The sequence below is a fragment of the Mizuhopecten yessoensis genome, unplaced genomic scaffold, assembly GCF_002113885.1.
Source record: "Mizuhopecten yessoensis strain PY_sf001 unplaced genomic scaffold, ASM211388v2 scaffold3235, whole genome shotgun sequence".
Classification (NCBI taxonomy): domain Eukaryota; kingdom Metazoa; phylum Mollusca; class Bivalvia; order Pectinida; family Pectinidae; genus Mizuhopecten; species Mizuhopecten yessoensis.
The window spans coordinates 1400642-1422779 of record NW_018404943.1 but is presented as its reverse complement, the minus strand read 5'-3'; the positions used below and the strand labels follow the sequence as shown (position 1 = coordinate 1422779).

General features: G+C 34.2%; 1 protein-coding gene across 1 annotated transcript; it reads right to left on the bottom strand.

Moving 5' to 3' along the window:
• Positions 1–633: 633 nt before the first annotated feature.
• LOC110447220 (mucin-2-like) lies at positions 634–18913 on the bottom strand. Its single transcript, XM_021492759.1, has 6 exons — positions 18833–18913; positions 11825–12043; positions 7026–7249; positions 5513–6005; positions 4770–5308; positions 634–4424 (listed from the first exon to the last, which is right to left on the bottom strand). The coding sequence occupies exons 1-6, from the start codon at positions 18879–18881 to the stop codon at positions 3408–3410; spliced, it is 2541 nt and encodes an 846-aa protein (XP_021348434.1). The 5' UTR covers positions 18882–18913; the 3' UTR covers positions 634–3407.
• Positions 18914–22138: the final 3225 nt, after the last annotated feature.

Here is a 22138-nt window from a genome sequence, read left to right as displayed (position 1 = left end):
ACAAGGATATTATTGATTTTTTATTACTGAATCCCCTTTTTTTGGCCCCTAAACACTCACTGATACATATCGTTGGATCCCCGTATCGTATTGACCGTTCCAATAAAGTCAACTCAAATTTAGTTTGGTAGTTTGAAGAGGAAATCGAAAACGTATACCGGTTCAGACTACTTGTAAAAAATGTCCCACTATTTACCGATACAAAAAAAATGACAGGTGATAATTAGACTAGAAAATAGTTTTATAACTTCTATCTGCGACAGGTTTACGCCGAGTGCAACTATTTGTTAGAAATTTGTATACCTTCTGGTACATTATGTATAATAAAACGTATTTCACGTCATTCAAATTGTGCGACATTGCCAGAAATTAGTAGACGGTGAAACTATATATCGTTTTGTGTCAATTGTACCCTCCGAGTTTCTGCTAAAATTTAAATCTGCGAATTTCTAAAATAGTATAAACATTCTATCCTATAATCAAATATATTCAAAATACATAGCCAATCATCTGGAGACAAGCATTTTACCATTTAAGAACAAGTACCCGAATAAACGAAATATTATAATAACTTGCAAATTTAACGAATATAAACAAAACCATAACAAAAGCAGTCTAAAATATCTTGCTGATTTTTAAATTCACTTTATTATTTGGAAATCTGGTTACATTTGATCACAGATGGACTCTGGTTAAAATTATGTTCTCTCTCTCCAACTACATGTAGCTACATGTATACCTCTCTCAACTTCTAGTTCAGTATTAGGCACCCTCATAACATCGCCTCTCCTATGCCGCAGGACCCTATTGCCTACATTTACATTGTTACTCTATTACATGTACATACATTCGCATTGCTTCCTCTATTACATATATTCGCATTGCTATTCTTATACATAACCTAAGAATAATTATACTGGTAAAAAGCAGGAAGATAACATTTAGGAGCAATGATATAGTTTGGATATATACAGTTTTTAATTTGTTGAAGCATCTTAAATTTTAATTTTATTTCATTTATAAATTTGTCCTCGTGGCTAGATCCAACCTTCACTTGCATACACGCATCCTGTTATCGTATATCTCTCATCTATTTCGTCATACAAAATGTAAAACATAGTATCATTATATTATCAGGCATTTCAATCTCACACATTGATATCTAACATGCTATCTTAAAATGACATATATATATATAGATTATTTACCTGTATAAATACAAAATACAATCACCAAATTTTTAAGAAATCCTTTTTCCGTGTTAAATTAAATATGCATAATATTCCAATAGGTTAAATATGTACTCGGTATATACCAAATCAATCTAGTCTGATGTCATTGATGCTTTTTACATTGTAAGTTCTATTCCGACACTGAACTATCTTTGAATGTTTAAATACAGTTTGATTACATGAACATGACTGATGACAAATGTAGATTGTGAAGGAGTAATATAATATACCAAAAACCCTTATGCTTTATAAGTGTTTATTTTTTAATATATATGTTTTTTTACCATTGGTCTTTATTTGCATGTGTGCAGGCAGTACAACTGGTATCAGAATTTCCGTAAAAAATGCACACTTCCTGCTTGAAAAACTCGCAATACGAATCAGGGAGACTATTGTCATATTTCTAACACAGCGTTATGTATTTATAACGACAACATCCAGTATAATGTTGTCAGTGCCGTATGATCATCACATACATTTATAACAATATTAAAAATGGTTAGTGAAATCAAATAAAGGTTTTATAAACATGTTTACTTTAAACATATCAAAAGAGAAGACGCGTAGTTCATTTACATTACCAGACCTCAAATAAAAAAGAAAGCGCGTAAATATATCCCCTGATTGTGTTACAATCGGGGCAAAGCCGCTAGAGATTTTCTTACAGATACATGTATATCTAAACATAATATTAGAAAAGAGTGTAATATGACTCTAATGAATTTCGAACTATTTTGAATTATAATATAAGGGATTCTATCATTGAAGGTACGTGTATTTTACACTGAAAAACAAAGACCTTCAGACAGCACCGTGGTGTTTATATTAATGGACCAGGGTTACATTGTTTGTTGTTGTAGAATCCAGGTTACACGAACAATAAATATTTTCATATATTTTTTTATAAGGCTATAAAAGTACTTAAGTCAGAATATACCTTGTTTTACATCGCTTTTCTTAATATACTTAACGCTTAATTACAGCTGTAACTTGTAATGATACAAGTATATACATTGTAGTTATTGTTAACATTTATATGCTTATGTCACATGTATATACGAAAAATTAACAGTACACACATTAGCAGTCATATCGCAACAATGCAAATCTTAACAACAGATTGAACAAATGTGGTTAGATTTATACCATTGACAACAAGTTCGTGTACATAAATGACCTACAATGGAAATGTTTAATTAATCTATAAGAAAATGTTAAATTACATTAAAAGGGAAACAGTTAATTACCGTACAATAGAAACGTCAAACTTACAATGGAAACATTAAATTAACTTTCTACGGAAACGTTAAATAAGCTTACATTGGAAACGTCAAACGTACAATGAAAACGTTAAACAACCTTAGTATGGAGACGTTCACCTTTCAATGGAAACATTAAATTACCGTCGTTCAATGGAAACGTTAAATTACCTTACAATGAAATCTTTAAATTTCCTGACAATGGAAACATAATTACGCTCTATATCATAAAGATTTTGTTCTACCTAGCTTCCAATGAATTAGTACAGGGTAAATAAGACTGGCTGACACTAATTACACGTTATTTCAATAACAAACATGGTTTATCATCACGTATATCGCTACATGGCTGTCAAGGAAATACCAATTCAGCATGATCAACACCAGTGATGCACTATTTGATATTACAGCTACGTCATTTCATCACACATAATCTATTTTACCTCCGAGGTACACAATTTACGGGAATTCAGCAGGGCGAATACTTATTATGAACTACTGACATAACAGCCATATCGCATCATCATGCATTTGTAGCTACACGGTTGTCAAGGAAGAGGTTCCCGTAAATAGGAATTGCAAACACTTTTTTTATATATTATTGATATGCCAGTCATGATATATCCAAGGTTACATTGCATGTTACAACAACAGACAATCAGATTATTTTTTTATGTTCCAATTGTACATTCTGTTTAATATTAATTGTATTTATAACACATCCTTGTTAATTCTCATACAAAAAACAACTAAATCTGATTTTCACTCTGGACCGTCCGTTAATTATCCTAGCTGTAAACTATTGAAAAATACACATCAAAACCTGCGCGTTACCGTTTATTAAAAGCATCAGTTTGTATGTTCTTTAATTTGTACAGGCATCAACAGTATCTCTTGTGTTTGCTCATTAAATTACTTAAATAGTCGTTACTTTTATCATTCCTTTCATTATAAGATGTTCAGGAATGTATTCATCACTGATATACGATTTATCTAGTTGAGAACTTTTTCTTTTTGCTGCCCAAGTCTTTCTAATGACAATTAAGGCCAGAACCACAGCACAACACCCAATGATGGATCCAACGATAATCCCCGTTTTGTGACTGCTGGAGAACGACACGTTATTTTGAGCGTCTTTGTTTCCAATATTGCTAATAGAAGAAGTCATGGTCGACGCAGGACCATGAATGCTATGGTGTTCTCTGTGACCGGAAGAAGTTGATCGATGTGACGATGTTTGAGTCGGAAAAGAAGATTTAATTCTAGGCGTAGATACAGAAATTGATGAATTATGGGTTGACGCCATATTTGTAAATTGTATTGTATTTAATTCCGATGTTGTTGATATTTCCAACGATTGGTCCGTTGTTACTGGCGTTGTCGATTGCTCTGATAATGTTGAAGATGTCGTCTTATTTGTTACTTTGGGTGATATTTCTGACACTTGTTCGGTTGTTGGCTTCGTTGAAGGTTTCTTTGTTTCCTTAGCTGTTGTGTGCTGAACAAATTTATGGATGTGGTTCACTGATGATGTTTCATCTGTTGTTATTTCTGCATTTGTAGATGCTGCTGTTGTTGTTGGTATCTTAATTGAAACTTTTGTTAGTGTTGTTATTTGTGCTGTTGTTGATATCTCTGATGTGGTTAGCTTTTGTATAGTCGTAAGTTTCGTGCCTGTAGTAGTTGGTTTAGTTGTTGGCGAAGCGGATGTCGCAGCTGTTGGCGTAGTGGTCGTAGTCGTTGTCGGTTTCGTTGTTAGTGAAGTGGTGGGTGTCGTGGATGGTAGTGTGATTGATGAAGTGGTTTGTGTAGTGGTTGGTGTAGTTGTAGGTGTAGTGGTTGGAGTAGTTGTTGGTGTTGTGGTTGGTGTCATGGTTGGTGTAGTTCTTGTTGTTGTTGGTGGTGGTGTAGTTGTTGGTTTTGTGGTTGGTGTCTCGGTTGGTGTTGTAGTTGTTAGTGTAGTTGTTGTTGGTGTAGTTATTGGTGTCGTGGTTGGTGTCTCGGTTGTTGTTGTTGTTGTTGTTGTTGTTGTAGTTGTTGTTGCTGTTGTTGTTGTTGTTGGTGGTGGTGGTGGTGGTGGTGTAGTTGTTAGGGTTGTGGTTTGTGTAGTTGTTGGTGAAGTGGTTGGTGTAGTCTTTGGTGTATGAGCTGGTGTAGTGGTTGGTGTTGTGGATTGAGTCGTTTTTGGTGTCGTGGTTCGTGAAGTGGTCGGTGTAGTTGTTGGTTTAGTAGTTGGTTTAGTGGTTGGTGAAGTTATTTGTGTTGTGGTTGGTGTCGCGGTTGGTGTAGTGATTGATGTTGTGGATGGAGTTGTTGTTGTTGGTGTAGTTGTTGGTGTAGTGGTTGGGGTAGTTGTTGGTGTCGTGGTTGGTGTAGTCATTGGTGTTGTGGATGGTGTTGTTGTTGTTGTTGGTGTAGTTGTTGGTGTAGTGGTTGGTGAATTTGTTGTTGTCGTGGTTGGTGTAGTCATTGGTGTTGTGTATGGTGTTGTAGTTGTTGGTGTAGTTGTTGGTATAGTTGTTGGTGTAGTGGTTGGTGTAGTGGTTGGTGTAGTTGTTGGTGTAGTGGTTAGTAAAGTGGTTTGTGTAGTTGTTGGTGAAGTGGTTGGTCTATTTGCTGGTGTAGTAGTTGTAGTTGTTGGTGTAGTCTTTGGTGTCGTGTTTGGTGTAGCTGTTGGTGTTGTGGTTGGTGTAGTGGTTGGTGTCGCGGTTGGTGTAGTGATTAATGTTGTGGATGGAGTTGTTGTTGTTGGTGTAGTTGTTGGTGTAGTGGTTGGGGTAGTTGTTGGTGTCGTGGTTGGTGTAGTCATTGGTGTTGTGGATGGTGTTGTAGTTGTTGGTGTAGTTGTTGGTGTAGTTGTTGGTGTAGTGGTTGGTGTAGTTGTTGGTGTCGTGGTTGGTGTAGTCATTGGTGTTGTGGATGGTGTTGTTGTTGTTGGTGTAGTTTTTGGTGTAGTTGTTGGTGTCGTGGTTGGTGTAGTGATTGATGTTGTGGATGGTGTTGTTGTTGTTGTTTGTTTACTTGTTGGTGTAGTGGTTGGTGTCGTGGTTGGTGTAGTGGTTGGTGTAGTGGGTTGTGTAGCGGTTGGAGTAGTTGCTGGGGGAGTAGTTGTTGTAGTTGTTGGTGTAGTCGTTGGTGTCGTGGTTGGTGTCGTGGTTGGTCTAGTTGCTGGTGGAGTAGTTGTTGTAGTTGTTGTAGTTGTTGGTGTTGTCGTTGATGTTGATGTTGTTGTAGTTGTTGGTGTAGTGGTTGGTGTAGTGGTTTGTGTAGTGGTTGGTGTAGTTGCTGGGGTAGTAGTTGTTGTAGTTGTTGGTGTTGTCGTTGATGTTGATGTTGTTGAAGTTGTTGGTTTTGTGGTTTGTCTAGTTGTTGATGTCGTTGTTTTTTTCGTTGTTGGTGTGGTGGATGGAGTCGTGGTTGGCATTTTTGTTGTAGTCAAAGGATATTCCCATATTTTGATGTCGTCCAAACCCAGGTTAGTGTAATGATAAGGTTTTACAAATTTGAATTCAATCTGCAAAGCCAAAATGTCAAAAGACAGTTATAAATAGGTACTATAATTGGATTTTATGATATATCAATATTACAATCAATAAACAGATGTAAGGTTCTTTATAATTCAAATATTGAGTTAACTACATGTATACTTAAACACTTCTGAGCTGATGTAAAAAAATAACCAATAAGATGAAAAAATCATGAAACGTTCAATAATTGTTTTCATGAGCTATGATTAATAATGATTTTCGTATTTCTGTTCGTCGTTTCAATCCAATGTGTAGGGTAAGCCCTTGAAGGTGCAATATACAATCACAACGTTGATTGGTTTGGGTTTGTTTGGGGGCTTTAAGGTCCCATTGTAACAGCTCAGGTCATTCAAGGACGTGCCTCCATGTGTGTAGTGTATGAGTGATTGCGTGTGTGTGTGCAGGAGACAGGGTATGTAGGTGTGCTTTCCTCCTTGTGATAGCGCGGATCTGATGCCGATTAGAAACGGTGGGTGATGTACATGTACAATTTAAAAGGAACGTGAGCAGATAATCCAACATAAATATGGAGTGGTCTTTTTTAAACAGAGTTTGTTTAATTTTCTATTGTCTCTTTCCAATTTTTTCCGAATTTAATTGAACAAATTTCATTTTACTTCATTACCAGAATCTGATAAAATGCTTTAATTACTTATACTCATACATTTAACCGAAAAACTGATTGTATGGGAACAGTGTAATATTATGTGTTTGAGTCATGTACTATTTTACCTAAAAATCCGAAGTAAAGCAGTCAAAAGTTTAACCAAAAACCAGTCACATTTTTCGTTTGAAAAAGGGAAAACATCGAAGCAAATTTATTGGTGTATGGTATCATATGGTTAGACTTTGTTTAGAAAAATAATGAAATATATAGAATGTATGTGTAGAGCGTTGATTTTAGAAAAGTACGACATGTTGTTGCTGTAAGATTAAAGATAATGATCGATAAAACTGCAGAATGCACAATCTAAGTGTATGTGATCTAATACTTCATAGATTTTTACCTTAAATTGTATCTGACTGGAAATTGCCAATGTCGCCGTCCTCCAATCACTTCCAGGTTTACCTGTCTCTTTCCATAACAACGTCTCCTGACCGTTGATATCCACCAGAACCTCCAGATTGGATTTTGAATTGGTCATTGCGTACCAGAACTGGAAACACACAGCCCCGCTGCTGATGAATGGGGTATAAATGGAGGAACTACTAGGTGGGTAGATAAATCTTCCTGTCAAATAGATCGTGTTAATCTCACATTAATTGTCTCTCATAATGTATTCGAAAGCAATACAATACATGTATACATTCCTTTACAATTTGTTTTATCATGGAGAACATTAAGATATTTTACAGTCATGTGTTTACTAATTACAATAAAGAAGTAAAAGCAGTTGTTTGTGGTATCATGCACATAATACATCGGATGTCTCTGATAAAAAGTACTCCCATCAGGTGAGTTTGCAATACATGTATTTTACACTTCTTCACATGATATCCTCCCGATACAAAATTAAGGACAGGCGCTGAACCTTTTATTAAATTTCAACAAAACAAACAGGAACGGCTAATTAATAAGCTGTGCAATTTTCACTTTTCTATTTTGAACTTTCCCTTTCTTGACTGGAATATCCCCGTCCTCTTCTTCGGTATTGACATGTACATGTTGCAGTTCATTTGGGATTTTCACGAGCGTCCTCCGTACATCAGGATTCTATGTTAAATGTCGTCTGATGACCGACAAACTTTTAACATAAGGCTTTGAAAGATGTGATTGATAAAAAAAGGGAAGGTTTTATTGTGTTGTTCCTGATGAGATATGAAGTGAGGTGTTTTGAATATGTTCATAGGTGTGTCTTGTTGGTTCATTGGCTCTACCATTGTTTTCATTTTGAGAATATGAATTAACTTGGATTGTCATAAATGCATGGCGGTTGTCGTCGCTGAAGGAAATGACGCTTACCCTTTCGATACACCTAGTCTTGTTTCAAGGATAGTCATGTACATAACGTCTTTGTTTACGTTTTGCCTTAGTTTTATCGATTCTGAGTTCGATTTATGTTTTTGGTCACATTCCGGTAATTATAATACACCAGACGTAAATAACGAGTGAAGATGAGTATTATGATATTAGGTTTCAAAATCAAAGTTACAACCCACTATTTAATAACAAAGCACTTGCCTATTATGACAGTTATTACCAAGTGCGTTGTAGAGTGTGTTATGCATTGTAAAAATTTGTTTTAAATATAATTTAAAAAATCATTTTTCTGGTTTGTTGTCACAAAAGGCTGAACCCGTAGGTCTATGCCAGTCCACATTAACCGTATTACACACAAATTAAATGACAATTACTTACACTGTAGCACAGCTACAGCCCATATAGTATGGGTAATGTAAAGACATCCTGGTTAAAATATGATAGTTTTAAACCTCAGTATTTTCAGGATGCTATGAGTCTTTGAAACATCAATATAAAACGTCAATTTCAGATACATTGTACAATGTTAATTATCAACATGTGTACAGGCAACTATGTATTTTGTTGTATCCAGATTATGATATGGAGTCAGACAAGAAAGTTTTAAGTTTAATTATTGAGTCAATAGCATAATTTCCTCATCCAGTTCACGAATTCCAGGGATACTTGTTCGTCTATTGTTAAGATAAAATGGTTTTGTTTGCAACAGTTTTTTTTTAAATTTTAACATTGTAATATCTAGACGTCAGTAATTCACGTGAAATTCATCTGTAAGGAAGGTATACACATCAAATATATATTCAGTAATATGTTTACATCGTAGGAATGGCTATATTTATATATATAATGAATGTTATGCTTCCATTTAACATGGTCTTAATGTTGAAGTTTTTCTGTCTGTCTCGTAAGTACGGTTTGCATTTGACCATGAAACTTTCCTGCAAAAGTTTATTACAACGGTTCCAATCCCAATAGGTCAACTAAAAATTTGAATGTGGTGACCTCAATTTGGCTACTCCGGCATTTCTGTTTGGGTATAGTTGATTTCATTCGAATATGGTGTGTATATCCATATCAGCATATATAAAGCAGGGTAAATTCGATTGACAATTTGATGTGTGTATATCAATGTGTAATAAATGAGGCAACCAGCTTCGGATTGTTTTATCGGCATCCGTGTTATAACTCTAATAAAAAGGTGCGATTTTGAGCAAATGGTGAGCACATTTATATTGGCAAGATCAGGTTTAGTTCGAATGAATGCATTCATGCATATTGATCTTTCTAACGAGCCAAACAACTTATGATTGGTCTTTCAGTTTCCGTGCAAGTACGTACTCCGTTAGCATGGGTTTGATTTCATCCATGTTTTGACATAAAATCTATAGTATTTTGCATTTTTATTTTTCTGATTTCCTGTTAAAAATCGGTATTGATGATACTTGTATGGGATATGAAATATTATCTCCTTATATTATCTTGAACCATAATATTTAAAAATGTTTCTATCACATGCATTTTATAACCTCAGTAGGTTAAATTCTTAAAAGGTGTATTCACATTACCGTAAAGGTAAGGTTCAATAAAAACATAGTTACATATTTGCAAACTGTCACAAACACTACCTAACAAAATTGTCATTGCAGTTTAAAGCGGGTTCTATGTTTTATTGGTTTTGATATCTTCAAGTGAAAATCTCTTCCGGCTATCGTATGTAAGGAAGCACCGACATTTTAGAATGTATTTATTTTGTAACGAGTATGTGTCCCGATGGGTATAAAAATGCATTACCCGTCAAACCGGTTATCAATTGTTCAACGTGTATACTATACAAATAGAACATTTTCACGATTAAAATTTATAATCAGAACAGTTGAATAAAACGGCAATGGAAAACATCAAAGATATAATTTATCTAAGAAAAAGTACAGTCCCCTACCAACTAACCCCCCCCCCCCCCCCCCCCCCAAAAAAAATAAATAAATATAATAACAAAAACAAAAACAAACAAACAAACAAACAAACGACCCTGAAAGAAATAAACATATGACTAATACATATAGTTGTTCGCGTGTGGGTGCAGTTATATGTACGTGAAAGACTTATGATTCAGTGATGCGTATTTTATTTTGAATACCCAATTTCCGAGAATGTGCCATAAGTAACAACCAGCTTGACAATGATTCAAAGTTTTCAGGTTACATGTAATTAGATTGTTCATGTCGGTTGCTGATCAGAGTGCGCGGTGTATTGAATCGCAAGAGGGTCAGTGGTAGAATAATAACAAGTTTCACGTGTAATGCGCTTTTTATACCCAGCGGGACCCATACTCGTTTCCAAGTAAGGACAAACTGAAATGTCGGCGTTTTATTTAAAACGATAGCCGGAAGAGATTGGTACTGGGGAAGATATCAAAACCAGAAAAAAATAAAACCTTTTTTTTTTGAAATCTCAATTGAAAGCTTTTAACTTGCACTGTCAGCATTTAACCAAAGGTGTTAATTTTGATGAGCATTTTTTTTGTGAAAGATTCATTTAGAAAATTATGATAAATTCGCTCCTTAAGATAAGAAACGAAAAAAAGGGTACACTTTCATTTACATAATTATATCAGAGGTGAGAAAAATCGATTGACATAAACACGAAAGGATTTTGTACACATCTTTTTTCAATCGTGTCATTAGGTGGCTCATGATCGTCATTGTATTCCATTTTGAGCAAACATGTAAATACCTTCTGTTACACACAGAACAGAAAATCTAAGTGGGACTGAGACTGTTTTTTCTCATAGAGGTTAAAAAAATCAATATTTCAATGTAGTCCTTGTAAGTTGGATAAATATATCATTCGAAAGAATTAAACAATATGCATTATCCAGAAATTGGTATACTAACTACGGATTTTTCCATGAACATATATACTAGCTATTAATTTAAACATTAAATTGCATCAAAGCTGCGTATATTTCCAGGAACTTACATTGATAGTTGCTTACGCACGATTGACTATTTCTGGAATGTGTAAACATTCAAATTAATTCCCATCATCTGAATACATGTTGTGAACTATTTGCAAAAACAACTCTCAAAACAAGACAGTTAAATATTTTGATTTAGCACTGAAATAGCATAATATTCCTGCATTTTTTTTTTTCTTATATCGATTTCTGGAAAAAAGAAGATAATGGCATAGTAGAAAATGCAAAAAACAATATATATGTCCGAGTGTTTGTTTTTGTGCTATGATCGGTAAAAGATACCGATTTAACACAATATGTGATATTAGGTGTTTTTTTTTGGTTTTGACCATTTGCAGAACAAATTCATACATTAATGTACAATTTCTTCCTAGTGGGTTATCAGATATGAATGATGTTTTTAGAATTGATAAAGGCGATTTAATTTACCCCTATCACCATTTTTTGAAGATTAAACGATAAAAAGGGGCTGCTATTACAAGTAAACTTTTTTTTAATATTTAATGAATCAAACGAAAATGTGTTTCTCTTTCTAAAACAGCCACAAAAATAGAGGGTCCTATGCTTCATTTTTGTCCCATTATTATTTGTGTTATTAACACCTATTTCGGGGTCAAAAGCAAAAGTGCTTCAGTTACATTAGATATGTGACAAAAATACCAATAATGTATAATTTTCCACTTTGTTGCATATTATTTTTATCATATTGAATATTTTAAAGTTGTACAGCAAAATTGAACCTGCTACAATTAAAAATGACGACACAGTGACTGTTATCATTGAAATAACACAATGTAACTGACTTTCTGTTATACAGATGGCAAATGACAATATATATATTGAATTACCGTTGTGAAGAGAAGTGACGCCTGCGTAATATCGTAGAGTTGATGCCTTCCACTGTTGTTGACCGAAGCCACAGAAATCACTGTTGAAGTTACAGCTTTGACGCAGAAGTTTCACATTGGTATCGGAACAACTGTTGTTGGACAAAACGTGGACAATAGCTGAACTAGTAGTGGCCACTGATCTTGCCTCTATGATGTGGAATGCTGACATAGTAAATCCTGCAAGAAGATAACAAAAATGGTTACAAGCAGATTTATGGAATCAGGTCGTAGCATGTATGTTAGCACTGTGTATATATCTTAAAACAAGTAAATATATTGATATATCGCACAATAAACATGATACTTCACGACAGCAAATCATTTAAACACAAATCGAACACTGAGACTGCAGCATTGCCTCTATCAATAGTTGTGATGTCATACTACAAAGACATGATTTGATTCTGTGAAATCAAAATCAAATAATGTGACGCAATTGACTAAACCACTTGAGCAAGGTATTTGCTGTATATATTTCAGTTAAATAATAATGATAAAATAACTATAACATCACTGTTGCTTTGGTGATTTCAATCTTTAACTCTTGGATGAATTCAATCATAAATATTACTTAGATGCTTGAAAGTTTCATAGACCATTTGTGAAAAATGTGTTTACATGTAAAACCAGTAGTACATGTATTAGTTTTCATCACATGATATTTTATTAATTTATCTTGCTCGTTCTGTATTGCTTTTCGCAAAACAAATGTTCACTAATTTGAAAATGAAGTAGGGTTTCAAAAAATTAAAACGTTAAAAAATCAGAATAAGAAAGAGATTCCAGAATAATATGCACATACATTGTTTGTTACATACTCTAGCATCGCTTGATGATTTGGTCCCCTTTTCTATATTTAGATTACGGTCAGACACATTGTTATTTTTTCTGCATATCTTAATTAATTAATTATATTATAAGATAAAGTCGTTTTACAATGTTATAGATTTCGCAAATAGTGTAACTGCAAATCAAAATAATTGAAAAGATTTTTTTTCAAATAATTCATTCAGAATACACATCCGTGTCTTTTTTTAAGCCACTTAAGATTTATTTATTAACATACATAGAACATGTTGTTTTTAATTTCTGTCCCAATTTTACCCGACACCTGTCCTGTACAGGTAAACTTTGACGTTTATAATCTATTATTCCTTGCCTTAGCATTTCTTCGTAAAATGCTTGTCAAATGCAATTATCATTTTTTTAAATTTCATCGAGAACTATAAAACAATAATTTTATTATAATAAAGCTTGCGAATGCCTGTCAATTTTAAGTAAACAATGACAAATGCAAATCTGACACTTACTTTGTGAACGCTATAAATAGCAGCATTAATATGTACCCGAATTAATGGATGGCACATCAGTCAGACTTAAGTGTTAAATAAAGACATCATACAACAAAAGGCATTTCCGAGAGAACTGATACAATCGTTTTGGTACTGTGATTCGCGTTCGGTTATGTACAGATAAGAATTATTTTACATTTTGATAGAGAATGAAGAATTTATAAGTGTGATAAAACAACACCTAAAATACAAGCCAAATACACGAGTACATTATGATCACGCCATATCCGGGTCACAACCTAACACAATTAAAGGTACATAAGCACACTCCATACTTTCAATCTCACAAACAGCAAAAACACATTGATTGACTTTAAAAGACCTTCCAGTAAATCAATTATTAGCAAAAGCCAACTACAATAAAAAATATATCCTGAAAGAAAAAACAGAAATACATTGAAACCTTTGTTTTATGGGCAATTTTGAACAATCATGGCCGCTGCGTTATGATTATACTTAATCGACATAGAATAGATGTTATATTTATAATACAAAGTGGTATTAGAATAATGAATTCTACTTCATCCAATTCTTCTCCTTATTTATAAAACAAAAGGAGGATACCTAAGTGTCAACAAAACCTTACTTCGAACTCAGTATCGATAAAACTAGATCAAATTTTAAAAAAAAATAAAAAAAAATGAGAAACTTGAAAGCACAATGTGAATTCGACCAAGTGTTCCTGGAGAGTAAGGGTCTTCTGCTTCATCGACAACACATTTTATGTAAATGTATGTCCAATGTAAGTAATGTCACGTCTTGAAAGCGAATCTTATAAAGTAACTACAAATGACAAAACACACTAATAAGCGTAACTAGAAATTGTTGCCTAACAATTTGACGGGCTTTTCACCTATACTAAACCTAAACTAAAGGGAATATTTTCTATGCTAATGAGCACATATTATCGCCCTAGGTCTCTTGGCTATTAAGAGGCCGTATAAAGTTTTTTTGACATTTGACCCCTATGACCTTGAAATTAGGTCAACTATTTTTACAAACTAGATAGCTTATTACCTGAGCACCTTATATATGAAATATAAAGACCCAACACCTTCTAGAACTGAAGAAGAAGAATTTTTAAATGTGTTTTCAAAAATAGCACTTATGATATTACAGTTGTGGGATCGCACAGCATTACACGATGTGCGGTGTGCGAACGATTAAAATTGGACGATCATTGCTTGCGCACATTTGTGCGGACGATGGACGAACGTTGTGCGATAACAATCGTGGTTGGTGAAAATTGAGGAATGCCATAACAATATATACGGTTTCATGCATGTGTTTAAACACATAAACTTGATTATTTAGTACGTTTCTATATTCTAGCTATATATATAAGCTTATATGTCTGTCCCTACTTTCTTAAATTTAGAAATGGTGTTTTCGGTGTTTTTCAAACAACCTAAATCGACATATGTAAAATTACAACACAGTCTCGGCAATACAGGCTAAGATAGCCACTTTGTACCTGTACCTGAACCGTAGATATCCCCCGCCCGGGGCACTTACGTAACACGCCAAGAGGTGAAAACCAGGTGAAGGGGAGTAAAACGAATACAAATAACAAATACTAAACTTCCAGTTATGTTTTCATAACGGTCATACGGTATCACTTATCAGCTCTATGTGTCAGGCACATGCCAGGTAAAACTCCGGTCACTCATCAAATTGTTATTTCCCTGTTCTATTACCTAGAAGCTAAATCCATTCTTGACATTCTAACGGTCAATGCAACACTGTGTTACACGCATTGTAAAGTTGTACATAATCTTAATTATTGTGATGAGAAATTACAGTAATATATACAGTGTACATAATTGCATACGAGCCTTCCGTATTTTTTCCATTCCGTAATACTGATCAACAAATTGTATCGAATTGCACAGTTGTGCGGAGAAAGGCGCACAACGGGATGAACGATGTATGCACGCTGTGCGCACGGTATTTTTGGTGCGTTGTGCGGTCACACAACTGTAGTCCCCTACCGAAAACCGAAAGTTGACTTTTGACAAAATGTTTTTTTATTGTAATCAATAGCAATTGCTATCAGTATGCTACTGAGCAAATATCATCGCCTTGGGTATTTTGGTTATTGAGAAAAAGACGTATAAAAAGTTTTAGACATTTGACACCTTTGACCTTGAAAGTAGGTCGAGGTCAACTATTTTCACAAACTTGATAGCTAATCACTTGAGAACCTTATATATGAAACATAAAGACCCAACTCCTTCTAGAACTTAAGAAGAAGATTTTTTAAATGTGTTACCCAAAATATGAAAGTTGACCCCTACCGAAAACCGGAAGTTGACTTCTTACAGTTTTTTTTATTGCTATCAGTAACAATTGATATCAGTATGCTACTGAACAAATATCATCGCCTTGGGCCTCCTGGTTATTGAGAAGAGGCCGTATAAAGATGTTTAGACATTTGACCCCTATGCCGTTGAAATTCGGTCAAGGTCAACCATTTTCACAAAGTTGATAGCATATCACCTGATCACTTTATGCACCAAAAATACCGTGCGCACACAGTGTATTCATCGTTCGCACACCGTCCGCACATCGTCCACACATGGTGCGCACCACTGTGCGATTTAACAATCGTTCGCCCCGTTATGGGGTTCACTCTACACAATTGTGCGATTTGGTACAATTTGAAATCAATATTACGGAATGAAAAAAGTACCGAAACCTCGTATGCAATAATGTACACTGTATATTTTAGTGTAATTTCTCATCACAATGATAAAGATTCTGTATAATTTTACAATGCGTGTTACACAGCATTACAGTGACCGTTAGACTGTCAAGAATTGGTTTGGCTCCAAGGTAACCAAACAGGTAAATAACAATTTGAAGAGTGACCGAAGTTTTACCTGGCCTGTGCCTGACACATAGAGCTGATATGCGATACCTAATGACCGTAATTTAAACACACATCGACGTTTGTTATTTGCATTCGGTTTGCCTAAAGCTCCCCTTCACCTGGGTTTTGACACACCCCGGCCGGACCCGACGAGTTACATAAGTGCCCCGGGAGGGGTAAAACTGTGGTCCAGGTTCATGTTCAAAGTGGTAATGTTTACCTGTATACGGGACTGTGATGTAAATTAACATGTGTCGATAAAGGTCTTTTAAAAAACACCTAAAACACAATTTCTAAATTTAAGAAAGCATAAACAAAAAGATAAGCTTATAAGTGTAGAAACATACGTAAAAATCAAGTTTATATGTTTGAACACAAGACCATACATATATTGTCAAGGCATTCCTCAATTTACACCAACCACGATTGTTATCGCACAACGTTCGTCCATCGTGCGCACAAATGTGCGTAGCAATGATTGCCAACCTTTCATCGTTCACACATCGTGCACATATCGTTCACACACCTTGCACACATCATGCACACACCGCATATCCCACAACTTTTTGTGTCAACATTTATACTATAATTGCATAACTGCTCTACAATCAATAGTATTTGAGTTATGGTTATTTTAATATTTGGACTTATGACCTCATGGCGGCAATACAGGATATTTGACCTACTTGAAAATGTTGCAATGACACATCTGCTTCCAATCAAAATATTAGGTGGCCACAAAATCAGGGAAGAAGAATACACTGTAAGAAGAAGAAGATAACAATTCCAATAGGTCTTTTCACCAGTTGGTGAAAAGCCCTAATCAAGGAAGTTTCATCTCAATCATATCATGAAGGCGACTATAACACTTGCCTATATCAACCTGCTTCTCTCTCAACTCTGTGTTAGTGTTTCTGTTAGACTTCGACATCTATTACTTTCATGACCTGAGAAGTAAGTTCTGTAATACCGTACGAATGCGAAACGTTACCACTGTAGGTTGGGGGAAAAGGGATATTACTATTAAGAAAGGGAAAGTTCATCATCGGAAATGGAAAAGTATGGTATATGAATTTACTTATCATCTTAGGTAAAGGATAATCTTATTTAACATGTGATATTACAATTACAATCTTTATATTACCAGATAAACATATTTTCATTTGCAATAGGTATTTTGACAACGGTGATTCCTGTATTACGTTTACACGATAGGCATGCATACTATATGTGTGCGCTGTAATCATCTAACTTGTTTTGCCTCACTGATACATTTTATCTTGTAGGAAGTCTGGTATGATGTGGGAAGATAAAGAAGCCAGTGGAGAATGTCAATACCACGGTATAGATTAGAGAAACTTATCAACGTGACAAACAAATAGCATGTGACAGAATATGTTTACTATGAATCTGATACTTGCACTACCAAAGTTTTCGTTTCGTTTTATTTTCTTTCACCAAATATTTATTATTATTGTTACTTTTACACTCACTGTTAACGGATTTTTGAGTTACCACGCTCTACATCAAAGAGGATGGTGATACGTTATCTTAATGGCAAGACTAATAAAAGTAATAATAATAAATTACTTCAAGAAATAGTACAATTAAGGTTGAAGACATTTTCAAAATTACAATTGTGCGTTGTTAACTGGGCCTATTATAAAGGGTGAGATGTCTACTCGACAATTGCAGACCCGATGGTACACACATTCAGTAAATGTAAAGGTCCAACTCCACGTGTGCAGATTGTCATGGTATTCATATTTTAATTACTGAAATTAATTAATGTAATAAGAATACAGTAAAAGAGACATTATGATTATTCTAACATATTGCACGGCACGGTTTACATAAAATACTAGTTGCAGAATAAATTATCTGTTATAGCTAAGCATTGTAATTTTGTTACTTAATAAAGAATGTTATGGGCACCTTTCCTTTTTCCTCTTTTTCCTAAACATATTTCGGAACACTTTAGACATAGATTTCCATGCTTCCGACCTTAGATCCGCTGACTTAACCTTTGTTTGACTCTGCTTCAAGACACTTAATCTCTAAATAAGCCCTAATGCTTACATCGTATTTTAATGGATATTTATCGAATATAATTAACAACTATGTAATACATGTAATTATGATAACATGGATTGGAAATTAATCTACTGGTGAATATATATTGCACAATTATTAAATAACTCATTGAATATTTTATAACTTTTAAATGAAATATAACACACATACGGATTTAATATAGTTTCACATATATTAAGTTCAAAATGTCGTGTCATCAGGTGCACATGCAGTGTAATGCAATTCGGAATCCCTGTCCTTCTGTTTCGATAATTGATTTCAAAACAATTTTTAATTAATCGGAATAAGATTCAGTTTAACATGAATAATGAAGGTTATTTGTTTTAAACAAAATCAGTAAAGTCAGCTTTCTCTACTATGACAGCTGACTTTTAAAAAATGTGGCTTAGTGAGTTATCTTTAGCGAATTAGAGTCGAGACACCGTTCATTTACACTTTTTGCTTAAACAACGGCAACGTTTTCAAAAGCTCGCAAAATAAGTTTTCAATTCCAGAATGTGTTCAAAACAAACTTAGCCTTTAGATTTAAATTAATCCTGATAATGTAAGTTGTATCCAGTACATTCATATCAATGCTGATTTAAGAGGAATATTCTTACATCTACAGTGTAGCTAAGTACACTCTACATTACGTGAAGAACAACATACCTAGACATATCAAGTAGAAAAGTCTCCATCCTAAGATATGTTTTCCCATCTCTGTGAGGAAGTTGACTCGATAGTAACTGGTTCAGGATATACTGATTGACTGAACGATATAGATATCAATTCGGGGTTTTTTTTCTTATCTATACTGGTGACATGTTACGGGCACGATTAACCATTATCAGCTATTAAGATATGGGTAGTAAAGCGTAGATACAAACCTCTCCAACGTAGTGCTAGCTTAATGAATGGATATCGAGAGATATTTATTCAACTCGGGGGCAGTGACTTCGACAAAACACAATATTGTTTGATGTCACTATTTGTGGACGTATCAAATATTTCAAAGAAATACGAAGCCAACATATTACTAGAATCTGAATCATACTGATACATAAACTTATGTTTAAAATATTTATAAATATAATCTGCCCTTCCCCGTTGGTTTTCGCCGAGTACTCCAGTCTCCACCCACATTACGACCCCCCGCCGCACTGTAATATCCGAGCAAACAATAGTGATTAATATAATTTGAAATAACTTGTGCCTTAATTGTTGCAAAATAAAGCAAATAGTATATTTATAAACATCACGACAATATTTTGTCCTTGTCAAAATATAGGAATATAGCATATACCAAAATTCAAGTTTCTTTAGGGCAAACGTGAAAAGAATTACCCACGTTTCCACATAAAGTAGTTATGTTAAGAAGACTTCACTCGCTTTACACACGTATCAAGCAATCAGAGGAAATCAGCTTCAAACCATCGACCGGATATAAAATTCAGTTAGAAGATCCATACACACCAATTTTATTTTTTCCTACGTTTGTGGTAACTGTTTTAATTTCAGGAAATCTTAGCAAAAAGCTAGAGAATTATCGCTGAATAGCAATCGAATTAATATTAGATGTTGGTGAAGTGGATAGTGTGCTGTGACATATTTATGTGTGTAACGTCAGAGTATCTCTAGATATAAGTGAATTCGCAGAATGGCATTTTTGTTTTTTGCTTAAGATGTATAAAGGGGTTTTTTTCAAGCTATGATACGTATTCAACTTCATTTATCAAGTTAAACCTGAATATTGATTAGCTGGCTTATTGACTTAGTAACTCGGAAACCGTCCACATGTGTATTGACTGTTTACGACATGAGACGTTTTGGGGGATATCTGACCTAAATAATGATAATAATAAGCTAGAAATCGGAATCTGGTAAATAAGCTCTCGTTGAATTATTTCTTGATTGCTACATGTATGTCTAAATACATGTACTTCCTTTGATTGGTTGATTGTTTGTGGGTCCTTAAAAAAACACCATTAAATATCCATACTGAATATTTCAGGAAAGTCAGTGATGGTAAAAGTCTGTAATTATGAATACTTGTTAAGATCACGTTATCGGCAATACAAATGTAAAATACTGACCAACCATATTTGGTTGGTACCTTGCTAATTTTAATAATTATAAGTTATCTATTGTACATGTATACATTGGTATATGGTATATATTTAGATTCTTTTCTAGCTCTCTTAAGGATTATACATTATTTTAAAAGATGAATAAATAAATGAAAAATTATTACGGAAAGCTAACATGGATAAATTATCATGTATTGTCCTTACGTATCAAAATGTCCAGTTCTCTTTGCGATTCCCAATTTAAAATAAATGACCTTCGCCATAAACAGACATATTACATACAATTGATTGGTGAAGCCTTTAGAGAGATGATGTCCATCTTTAACGGTTAACAAAATCTTCCCATGTACGTAGACAAATATGAATATCGAATGATGAATAATTCCTGTGAATACAGAAATATTGTACCTTGCATACTTATACATTTTACAAAATATCAAAATGTGCTATCAATATTGAAATCTTTGCACTAAAGTGCAAGTGGTCCGGACTAATATGTGTCTACAGACAGGGTTATAATTATCAAATAGTGTTTTTTTTTTAAGTTTTGCGATAATTTACCACTTTCATATCCCTATAGTGTGTTTCGTTCCCAAACAAAACAACATTTTATCACTGCTGGTATTAATGTGGTATACATTCTAACATTTAGATTGTTTAGAAGATTTTTTTGGACGTTTAAAAAGTACCGTAAATGACAACAATTGACAAATCTTAGTGTATTATTAACAGATTAGTTCCAATTAATCGTTTATGAAATAACTTTATAAACATAGCAGACATGTAACTGTTCACGTCATTTTCTCGATATGACAATAGTAAGCATTGTCATTTGGGTCCAAAAGATCAAACACTATGCATGTAACTTTATAGAATATACAGTAACATTTCAAACTATGTAGACTATCCCTAGGTCTTAAACCTTTTATCTGTCTAATTCCATGATTAGTGGTATTGGTTTAAGTGGATATATTGCCAATAACAAGAAAACAAATTTTATTAATGACATTCCCTCTGTACATTGTGTTGCCATGTTATTGAATGTTTCTGTTGGAGAGATGTGGCATTCCTTAACAACCTGAATTATTTAGGCCAAGACGCTCCTTAAACTGAAAGCATTACTTCTAAAAGGGATAATCTCAACCATATTCAGTGTTTTACACAAGTATTTCATATTTTTTTATGACTAAATCACATTTTGGGCCCCTATCGGGCTGGCGCTGACTGTTTACATACCTTTTGATCCCCTAACCCTACAGACTGTTCTTCTGAAAATTAATCAAATTAGGTTGGTTGTTTTAAAGGGAGGTAACATGAATCAAAACTTGAAGGCAAGCATCTGAAGAAAAGCAGTTTACCCTTTATGAACAATCACCCGAACAAGTGAAATATTATCGTATCCTGCATATTCCATTCATGGTATTGAAATGAATTTTGAAGAATATTAAACAAAAACTATAACAAAAGCAGTCTAAAATGCCTTGTTGATTTTCAAATTCTCTTTATTATTTGGAAATCTGGTTGCATTTGATCATGGATGGACTCTGGTTAAAATGGTGTTCTCTCTGTCCGTCTACATGTAGCTATTACCTCTCCTAACTTCTAGTTCAGTATTACGCTCTTGACATCGCCTCCTCTAACGGCAGTACTCTATTATATACATCCGCATTGTTACTCTATTACATATATTGGCATTGCTTCCTCTATTAATTACATTCGCATTGTTGCTCTATTACATAAATTCACATTGCTTCCTCTATTACATACATTCGCATTGTTACTCTATTATATACCATCGCATTGTTACTCTAATACATATATTCGCACTGTTACTCTATTATATACATTCGCATTGTTACTCTATTACATGCATTCGCATTGTTACTCT